This window comes from Cervus canadensis, chromosome 32 (assembly GCF_019320065.1).
Source record: "Cervus canadensis isolate Bull #8, Minnesota chromosome 32, ASM1932006v1, whole genome shotgun sequence".
Taxonomy (NCBI): Eukaryota; Metazoa; Chordata; class Mammalia; order Artiodactyla; family Cervidae; genus Cervus; species Cervus canadensis.
This window is the reverse complement of record NC_057417.1, coordinates 39,019,882-39,030,235: the sequence shown is the minus strand read 5'-3', so window position 1 is coordinate 39,030,235 and position 10,354 is coordinate 39,019,882. Positions and strand designations below refer to the sequence as shown.

The following is a 10,354-nucleotide window of genomic DNA, read 5'->3' as shown; positions in this document are numbered from 1 at the left end:
ATTACCTAGTCAAAGAAACTATCCCTATATTAGAGCATTCTTGCATAAATAATCCAATGATACAAAGGAAGAACATAAGAGGAGAACAGTCCCACATGAATTTTAATTATCATTAATCAGTTCAGTTCAGTCACTCAGTTGTGTCCGACTCTTTGCGACCCCAGCAATCGCAGCATGCCAGGCCTCCCTGTCCATCACCAACTCCTGGAGTCCACCCAAACCCATGTCCATTGAGTCAGTGATGCCATCCAACCATCTCATCCTCTGTCATCCCCTTCTCCTCCTGCCCTCAATCTTTCCCAACATAAAGGTCTTTTCAAATGAGTCAGCTCTTCGCATCAGGTGGCCAAAGTATTGGAGTTTCAGCTTCAGCATCAGTCCTTCTAATGAGTATTCAGGACTCATTTCCTTTAGGATGGACTGGTTGGATCTCCTTGCAGTCCAAGGGACTCTCAAGAGTCTTCTCCAACACCGCAGTTCAAAAGCATCAATTCTTCGGGGCTCAGCTTTCTTTATAGTCCAACTCTCACATCCATACATGTCTACTGGAAAAACCATAGCCTTGACTAGACGGACCTTTGCTGTCAAAGTCTCTGATTTTTAATATGCTGTCTAGGTTGGTCATAACTTTCCTTCCAAGGAGTATCTTTTAATTTCATGGCTGCAATCACCATCTGCAGTGATTTTGGAGCCCAGAAAAATAAAGTCTGACACTGTTTCCACATCTATCTGCCATGAAGAGATGGGACCAGATGCCATGATCTTAGTTTTCTGAATGCTGAGCTTTAAGCCAACTTTTTCCCTCTCCTCTTTCACTTTCATCAACAGGCTCTTTAGTTCTTCACTTTCTGCCATAAGTGTGGTGTTATCTGCATATCTGAGGTTATTGATATTTCTCCCGGCAATCTTGATTCCAGCTTGTGCTTTTTCCAGCCCAGCGTTACTCATGATGTACTCTGCATATAAATTAAATAAGCAGAGTGACAATATACAGCCTTGACATACTCTTTTTCCTATTTGGAACCAGTCTGTCATCCCATGTCCAGTTCTAACTGTTGCTTCCTGACCTGCATACAGGTTTCTCAAGAGGCAGGTCAGGTAGTCTGGTATTCCCATCTCTTTCAGAATTTTCCAGTTTATTGTGATCCACACAGTCAAAGGCTTTGGCATAGTCAATAAAGTAGAAATAGGTATTTTTCTGGAATTCTCTTGCTTTTTTGATCATCCAACGGATATTGGCAATTTGGGGTCTGGTTCCTTTGCCTTTTCTAAAACCAGCTTGAACATCTGGAAGTTATCATTAATATATGCAATCAAATCAGCAGTTTTAAATCCTTGGGAAAAAGGGAAACTCCTGCTGTTTAAAACAAATGAACATACAAATTGTAATACATTGATTGTACTAATCTTTCTGATAGCTTGATGAGGCCATACAGTATCCTTAAAAAAGAAGCCACATTTTTCAATGTCCATTTCTGTGGGATTTGTCCTTATATCTTTACCCAAAGTGTGTGACATTATTTTCCACTTAGAATGCTGGAATGCTTTCACAAGAGAAATCTATTTTAAAAACTAACTTATTTTAAAACAAAGTTCATTTGGGCTGTTCAACAAACTGTTCATTGGCACAGTTTATTATGGCTTAAAATTCTGATAACGTCTTTATTATCTGAGGCTGGAACATTCTCCCCAACCCTGAAACGTATACTTGGCAGAGGCAGTCTGGTTACGTTTGCTGGTCTGAGATAGGTCAGGACTCCAGCTGGAGGTTTTCAAAATGAGGTGAAGGTAAGTATTTGTGCTTTTACAAACTTGGTGTTGAAATCTGGAGGAATACTGGTGGGTTCTGGAAAGAAAAAAGCAATTTTGAGATGAGAGTGGAACAAAAAATTAAAAGAGTTGTTGATTTTCATTCTCTCTGGAAGTAGAGCTTTAAATGGAAAACTAAGCCACAGACTGATCCAGGGTGTTACAGCTTGTTATGACTAACAGGCTTAAGAAAAACGCTCATTAATAACTATTGCTTGCAGGGAAAGCATATCATATACACTTTATAACAAATTATACATTAATTATATATCAATTCCAGCTTCTCCATTTATATGACATTGAAAGAATTACATAACCTTCCAAAATCAAATCTCCTTTCCTTAAAGTAGAGATAAGAGTGGTGCCTGTCTCTGATTGTTGTGACAAATGAGATAAAGCCTGTAAGTTACTTGGCACAGTGGGCAATGTATGATGAACATCCAATAAATGCTAGCTACTATTATTAACAAATGCCCCGTGTGTGTGTGTTGATTCCGAATTATACAAAATGGGAACACAAAGATGAATAAAACAAAGGTGAATGAGATCCTCATGGTCTAGTGGAGAAGTGACTACTACTATTTAAGAGGTAGTGAATCTGGGACTTCCCTGGGGGTCGAGAGGCCAAGACTCCATGTTCTCAAGTAGCGGGCCCAGAATCAATCCCTGGTCAGGGAACTAGATCTCACATGCCACAACTAGAGATCCACTGCAGCCAAATAAATGTTGGTGTGGTGTTTTTTTTTTTTTGAAGAAGAAGAAAAAGAGGCAATGAGTCATCTGAGGATCAAAACAAGATTTTTCTTTAAGCATTTCATGAATTATAGCATAATTTTTTTTTTATTCTAGATCAGGGTTTCTCAACCTCACACTGATGATGTGGGATAGTTCTGCGCTGTGAGGGGCTGGCCTGAGCAGCCTAGGGTCTGGCAGCACATCTGGCCTCCACTCACCAGCTGCCAGCAGCGCCTCTTCCCAGTCTCCACACCTGCTCTGCTGCGGGCTGTGGCTGTGAGCCTCCAAGACCAAGCCCAGGCACCAGTTCCTACTCCTGCTCTCCCCAGAGCTCCCAGGGCCTGCCTGCCTGGCCAGCGGTCTGCTCAGGGCCTGAACGCTACCACCTGAGCACTCTAAACTCCGCAGTCGGCAGATGGCAGGCACCCAATGGTGGAATCGCAATCGGGGAGTCAGGGACTGGGCAGACCAGCTCTCCTCTGGCCAGCAGACGACAAGGAGATGGGCCGGGTTCTCCGAGAGGAGAGAATGCACCCTGGGACCTGGGTGTCACTGGGGCAGAGTGAAGTACAGCATGTTGCCTGCGAACCTGACTGGCCAGGCCAGTCTCCCTCTGCCTTAGGCCAGCTGCTCTTGGTCAGGTGGGTGATTCCAGCTGAGGCAACTGGAGTCAAAGCAGCTGTACAACCCACCCCCCAGTGAGTGGGAATGGGGGTGGGGGTGGGCTGGAGCAGTTACTCTCTTGTTATATAAGCAGCCACGTAATAGCCCAGATTTTCCCTTTTGACCCACCGAGCCTAAAATATTTACCATCTGGGCTTTTATAGAAAAAAATATTGCCAACCTCCATTTTATTTTATTTATTTATTTTTCACCACATGGCATGTGGGATCTCAGTTCCCACCAGGGAAGTCTCAGCCTCCATGTTAGATAAGTACTCATCCTACTGTCAATATAAAGAAATGTATCAAAATGGTGTCATCCTACCTGATGGTATCTTGAGACAGGAAGACAAGAGCATAGCTATTTTGGAAAAGGACCGGGCAAGGGCCTTGAGAAAAACAGGCCTTATGAGCTAAAGAACAAAGGCCCCAGGGGTCTGGGGCTCAGAGACAAAAAACTGGGCCAGCGGGAATGAAAGATTAACTTCATCTCTGTTACACTAAGGAGTACATCTAGTTGCCACAAGACAAGAAGCTCAACTATAAATTGTAACCTTATCTGTTCCTGTGCTTTCTTACAGAAAATTCTCATGCATTTCTTCCCCTCACAGAAGCACTCCCTATTCCGGAGCCACCTGCTGATAACCAAAGAAGGTTGACGACTTCTGGAAGTCATCAGTGCTCTATCAGACAAACCCTCCCTTTTGTCATAAAAGCAACTCACCTTTTCTACTCCAGGAGCTGAAAGTTTTGTTTTGTAGTTGTGTGTTTTTTTCTTTTCCACTTTTTCCTTTGTGTACAAGCTATCTCTTTTAATCAAAAGCTTTTCTTGGGACTTCCCTGGTGGTACAGTGGATAAGAATCCACCTGCCAATGCAAGGGACATAGGTTTGATCCCCGGTCCAGGAAGATTCCACATGACATGAAGCAACTAAGCTGGTGAGCCACAACTGCTGAAGCACCCACACCCAAGAGCCTGTGCTCTGCAACAAGACAAGCCACTGCAATACGAAGCCTGTGCACCACAACCGGAGAGTAATCCCCACTTGTTGCAGCTAGAGAAAGCCTGCACGCAGCAACGAAGACCCAGCACAGCCAAAACAGAAATACACACAAAAATAAGTAAATAAATTATATATATATAAAAAGCTTTCCTTGCCTACGCTTCCCTTTCCTTGGGGAAACGATACTCATTTCTATGGTAGTGCTGTCCAAGAAGCTAGAAAGGGCCTGGCAACCACCTTTGTAGCCAAAGGAAAATGCTGTGCCCAAGTAAATAAGCACTGACAGTGTCTTCCAGGGTCAATACCCAAAGAGCCTACACTCCAGTCAGAAACTGTTGCGAACATCAAAGAGGGCTGTTTTCAGCTTAGAACTAGCCGGGAGAGAATTTAGCAATCATTCACTAATTACTGGCCTATTGCCATTACTTTATAACAGAGCACGCAGGTAGAATTATGAACGCAATTACCCTTCTTAAAAAGCCAGCAAGGGGACTTCCTGGTGGTACAGTGGATAAGAATCCACCTGCCAATGCAGGAGAAACTGATTCGATCCCTGGTGCAGGAATATCCCACATGCCACGCAGCAGCTAAAGCCCTTGTGCCTGTAGCCTGTGCTCTGCAACAAGACAAGCCACTGCAATGAGAAGCCTGTGCACTGCAATGAAGAGTAGCTCCTGATTGCCCCAACTAAAGAAAGCCCATGTAGGGCAACAAAGACCCAGAACAACCAAAAATAAATAAGCAATTTTTAAACAAGAAGGCCTGCAAAGATTTCTCACTTTCTCACCTCCCAATCTTGGAGTCCCAGGAACTCTTTTTTTCATGGTAAAGACTGCTTTATTGGTGGCAGTTAGTATAAGTCAATAAATATTGATCCCCCCAAAACTCAGTTATTTATCAGATAACTGGTTTCATGGTGAGCTGAACAGAGTTGAGCCAAGTGACTGCTGGGAGGATAAACTGAAGTCAATCCTGCTTCTTGGGAAATGAAGTCATAGTCAGTCGATATATGGCACAGGCCATTCCATCAACTCTAAGAATCATGGTGGCTCTATACAGGAGGGCATCAGCTAGCCCACTTTTCAGATGCACTGGAATGCCATTACCTTCCTCAAACAGCTTTTGTTTCCCTGGAACCTTATGCTCAAACTGCCTGGGTAATCTGACGAAGAGCCAGCAGATTCCGCAGCATCTTGGCTCAGTTACTGCCCACTAACCTCGACAACCGACCACCAGGAACGAAAACCCCCAAGCACTCTTGACTACAGCCTCAGATTATCCTTTCCCAAGTATGTCCCCAGCAGGTCACGGACTGTTAAACCTCTGAGTCTTTCTGTTGATTTTTCCCCATGCATGGAATGTTCTTTCTGTCTTCTTCATCCAATGGATACCTCTGGGTCTTCGTTGCTAGGCACTGGCTTTAGATCAAAAATCCCTCACCCAGCCCACACCTGTATTCTGGAAGACCAAGTAGACTTGTGTTACAGCACTTGTTGTGTGTGTGTGCGTGCTCAGTCGCTCAGTCATGTCTGACTCTTTGCGACCCCATGGACTGTATGTAGCCCACCAGCTCCTCTGTCCATGGGGTTTTCCAGGCAAGAATACTGAGCAGGTTTGCTGTTTCCTCCTCCAGGGGATCTTCACTGTGTTAATTATTCCTAGATCTGCCACCCTTGATAAACAGTGAGTGCTTGGAGAACAGGGGCAACTTATCTCTGAATCTCTAACACCTAATGGAATGCCTGGCACTTGATAGAAATTCAACAAATGCCAGGCCAATGAATTAATTATTTGAAAGGCTCTGCACGACAGTTCCTGTCAAAAATAAGGGGTAGACACCAGGCTACCCCTTCTCCTTCCTTGTCTAAAGTGTTCTTCTCTTTAAAGAACATGCTCTCTAAACTTTCTGATGGCAAGGTCTGCAACCTTTGTGTTTATATATGTTCACCATTATTCCTGGCACTTAGCAAACGCTCCTTCAAGAATTGTATGGAAAATTATTTCAATCATATGAATTAATGGGAAAATGATCTTTTTCAATAACACTAAATCTTTAACTTATGGAATTATTACAATTTGTTAGTGTTTTGCTGTTTAAAAAAAAGAAACCTAAATCACTGAATGTATTTCATTTTAGAATCCACAAGTCCAGATTGTATAAAAATCAAAAGAGCTAAAATGCTTTGCCCCTATGATTATCTATAGAATATATGTGTGTGTGTGTGTGTGTGTGTGTGTATACCTAGAAACTTACACATTCTCTTAAAGATGAATTGGAGAAAACTGTAAGGAAATTAAGGGTTTGACTTCCACCTAATACTCAGTTGTATTTCACGTCAGAGATGAAACCAGTCAATATGAAATAAGGATGAACACCTTCTGGAATATGTTGGTAGCACGTAAATAAGGAGCATTAACATAATCTCAAAGTATTGCTCTGCTCCATACTCTTCCTCCTTGCACCCCCTCAAGGAATTTATCACACGGGGTTAGAGACAAAGACCAGTATACTGACACTCGGCACTTAAACCACTGAGAAGCAGGGTCACCAATTTTGACCTTCACATGATCTCTTCTATTGTTCTAATTGACAAGGGGTCAGTTGGGAGTTCAATGAACCTCCTCCTCAGCTGTCTTAACCATAACATTCATCTCATAGGTCAGCATAAAGGGTCGTGTGATTCAGTACACATATCCATATGTGTACTATGGTACATAAGTGTATATGATTTAATACAAATAACAAAATGTTTTCCAAATCTCAGAATCTTTCCAAGATTCAGGCCATGATTAATTTTTACCTTTATGTTGACTCATGTAAAATAATTTTAGTTAAGTAAGTGGATTTCAAAAAGCAACCATCACTATTGGAAACAAAGAAATTAATAATACTGGGCATAGATAGAAGTTATCCACTAAAATAACTTTGTTAATATGAATGGTATTAAGTCCTAGCTGGGTGCAGGTATTGCCCACCAAAGCATCACAGAGGTGTTAGAGATCAGTAACCCCAAACTAAGGACATTCTCCTTCATATAATCAAAAAGATTGAAAAAGAACTGAAAAGATCTTCTCCACCAGAAGGCTCACTGCTATTTGTGCTGTGTCCTGTACCACCTAAACTTATCTTGTTTCAGAAACTTGTAGAATCTCCCCACCTTCACACCCCCCCAAACCTTAGAACTCCTGAGTGAAGGTAATTAACACCCTCCGGCTGGTAGAGCCATAAAGCCTTAACAACAATTCATCCACTCAGAGCACTAGGTTTCAAAAACCTACCTAAGTTCAAATAATCAAATCCCTGAAGGAACAGGTCACTTCACCTCCAGTAACTTTATGTGTCTGAACAGAGGCAGTTGAGGAAACCACCAGAACACGGACCTGGAAACAGTTAAGGAATACTGCAGGTATTCCTCCTAAATCACTTACTTGGCGGAGGCCTGAGGGCCACTCAGAGAGCTGGGGTCTGCTTCTGTGCTAGATGGAGCGACTCTTCCTCTCCTGGGCCAGGGTGGGGACCAGCCCGGAGGGCTCTGACTGCTGGGCTTGAGCAGCTGGAGCTGGAGACTGAGGAGGCAGGGCCGCAGCATCAGGACGGTCCTGACTTAGCTCCTGATCCGCTGGTGGCGGGGGTCTCAAGAGCAACTGGCTCTGTGTGAAACTCCTGGGCAGATGGAGGCTGGCTTGGTCTAATTTCCTGGACTAAAGAGGTGCTCTGGGAGGCCTGCTGGGTGTGATACATGGTCTGAAGCTCCAGAATAGCCTGGGCCACCTGAAGGTCCACAGGCTGGGTCTGCAAAGACTCGGTGGGCAGAACCTGGAGCAGAGAGATGATGGCCAGACTCGGCGACTGGGAGGCCTGAAGAGATGGTGGTCCAGTTTGACAGACCTCCAAAAGATTCTGAAGCTGACGCTGAGAGGTCACAGGCACCAGGGGGTGGCCCTCAGAGGCCACAGGCGCCAGGGGGTGGCCCTCAGAGGCCACAGGTGCCAGGGGGTGGCCCTCAGAGGCCATAGGCGCCAGGGGGTGGCCCTCAGAGGCCACAGGCACTGGGAGCTGGTTCTGAGAGGCCGGAAGCACCAAGGGGTAGCTCTGAGAGACCCTAGGTATCAGGGGCTGGCCCGGAGAGGTCCTAGGCACCAGGGGGTAACTCTGAGAGACCCTGGGCACCAAGGGGTGGCCCTCAGAAGCCACAGGTACCAGGGGGTGGCCCTCAGAAGCCACAGATACCAGGGGGTGGCCCTCAGAGGCCATAGGCACTGGGAGCTGGCTCTGAGAGGCCGGAAGCACCAGGGGGTAGCTCTGAGAGACCCTGGGCACCAGGGGGTGGCCCTCAGAAGCCACAGGTACCAGGGGTTGGCCCTCAGAGGCCACAGGCACCGGGAGCTGGCTCTGAGAGGTCACAGGCATCAGGGGGTAGTTCTGAGAGGTAAGTATGGTCAGAGGCTGACTTGCAAAGGACAAGGAGACAACAGGCAGGCTCTTAGAGGCAAAGACCACCTGAGGCTGAGTAGTAGAAGTCAGGGGGACAGCAGGCTGTCTTGTAGAAGCAAGAGTGACTGCCGGGGGCTGGCTTGTAGAGGAAACTACAGCTAAGGAAACTACAGACTGGCTCTTAGAAGTCAGGAGAGGTGGAGGCTGGCTAGTAGAGGCCAAAGGGGCTGCAAGTTGGCTCTTAGAGACAAGAGTCACTGCAAGGGGCTGGCTCGTAGAGGCCAAGGCAACTACAGGCTGGCTCTTCGAAGTCAGAATAGGGGCAGTTTGGCTCATAGAAGCCAAGGAGACTACGGGCAGGCTCTTAGAAGTCAGGATGACTGGAGTTGGAGGCTGGTCCAGAGGAGACGGTGTGAATGGCTGCACCAGACTGGTCGACGGTCCCTTAACGAACTTTGGGAGACTAGCCTCACGGCCCAGGTCACCAGCATCGGGCACCTGGGAGCAAGCTTCCTTAAAACTTTTGATAGCTTCGGGTTTGGGGAGATCCTTGCTGCCAAAGTCCTGAGCCTCGCCCTTCTCCGCGGCCCCTTCCTCCCGGTCTTTGTCTTGGTCTAGCTGGTTTTCGACCTGGCCCGTGACGGTCATATCCAGAGACGTCTGCCCTTCCAGGAACCTCTGGCGTAGCCGCCGCCGCCGCCGCATCCGCATAAAGGTGCTGGAAACGCTGCCTATGGTGAAAGTGAAGCGGTTGTTGATGGTCTGGCTCAGGACTTCCAGCGTGGATGCGGAGGGCAGGCGGTAGGGGCTGTTCAAGGCCTCTTCAGAAGACAGTTCGATGTTACCGCTGTACCAGAAAGTCCACCAGAGGAGGCTGAGGAAGATCATGCTGGCACCCAGGTAGAGGAATATGTCATAGTAGTGCAAACGGGAGAAGACCCCGGTGAACAGCGTGGCCGCGCCCACCGTGTCGAAGGTGACGCCCAGCCAAAAGAAATGCTTGCAGCGGCCCAGGCACGACCGCTCCTTGGTCTTGGTGACGTGGTTAACCGAAACCTCCATGAGCTCCGACTGTCGCCGCCGCCGCCGCCGGGTCCGCAGAAACTACCAGCCAAGCGGCGTCGCCACAGGCGGGCAAGAGCCGCTGGGTCGCCATGGCGACGCGTTGGGGGCGCGCCAAGAAGGAGGCAGGACGAGAGTTCGGGAAAGCTCGGCCACCACCCACCTGCGCGTAGAGAGGAAAAAAAAAAATGGCGTCACCTCAGAGCCGGGCGCATGCGCAGTCTACCCCAAGGCGGGCTGCCCCATCGCCCCGCCCCCAACCCGGTCCGCCTTCTCCGCATGCGCAGTGCTTCCTCCGCATGCTCCAGTCGCGTGTGCGTGTGCCGCCTGGGACCTTCGGAGAACCGAGCGTTTACCTGACGTGCTCGGTGTCCCCGCCGTAGAAAGACGTATCTACATCCTTTCCCTCGAGCCCCCGCCTTCCAGAACGGGGGCGAAATCCTGAAGGAGAGCAAAGGGCAAGGACTCTGTCAGTAACTTCCACTTCCCAGCTAGGAATGCAGCTTGGTGTCAGGTGCTACCACTTTCAGAGTTAAAGGCTTTCCCTGGTTTTGGTGAAGACGTGGTTAGAGTCTGTTGATAGATATCTTAATTCGGACCTTAGCTATTTCCCTCCTAGTGACTGGGCGATTACTTGCTTGCCTAGA

The 10,354-nt window shown here is 47.2% G+C and overlaps 1 protein-coding gene and 1 pseudogene across 2 annotated transcripts; both read right to left on the bottom strand.

Annotated features, from left to right (window-relative positions):
- Positions 1-1,186: 1,186 nt before the first annotated feature.
- On the bottom strand, positions 1,187-9,917 carry LOC122433119 (SH3 domain-containing protein C23A1.17-like). 2 transcript variants are annotated; one of them, XM_043455691.1, is made up of 3 exons: positions 8,263-9,916; positions 7,640-8,202; positions 1,187-1,846 (listed from the first exon to the last, which is right to left on the bottom strand). In XM_043455691.1, the coding sequence occupies exons 1-2, from the start codon at positions 9,705-9,707 to the stop codon at positions 7,800-7,802; spliced, it is 1,848 nt and encodes a 615-aa protein (XP_043311626.1). In that variant the 5' UTR covers positions 9,708-9,916; the 3' UTR covers positions 1,187-1,846; positions 7,640-7,799. The 2 variants fall into 2 exon arrangements, with proteins under 2 accessions (XP_043311626.1, XP_043311625.1); XM_043455690.1 differs by having other exon boundaries at positions 7,640-9,917.
- LOC122433124 lies at positions 4,700-6,585 on the bottom strand (annotated as a pseudogene).
- Positions 9,918-10,354: the final 437 nt, after the last annotated feature.

Bases quoted from the DNA above. Each gene is read 5' to 3' on its own strand.
- LOC122433119 (XM_043455690.1), bottom strand. From the start codon at position 9,707: ATGGAGGTTTCGGTTAACCACGTCACCAAGACCAAGGAGCGGTCGTGC.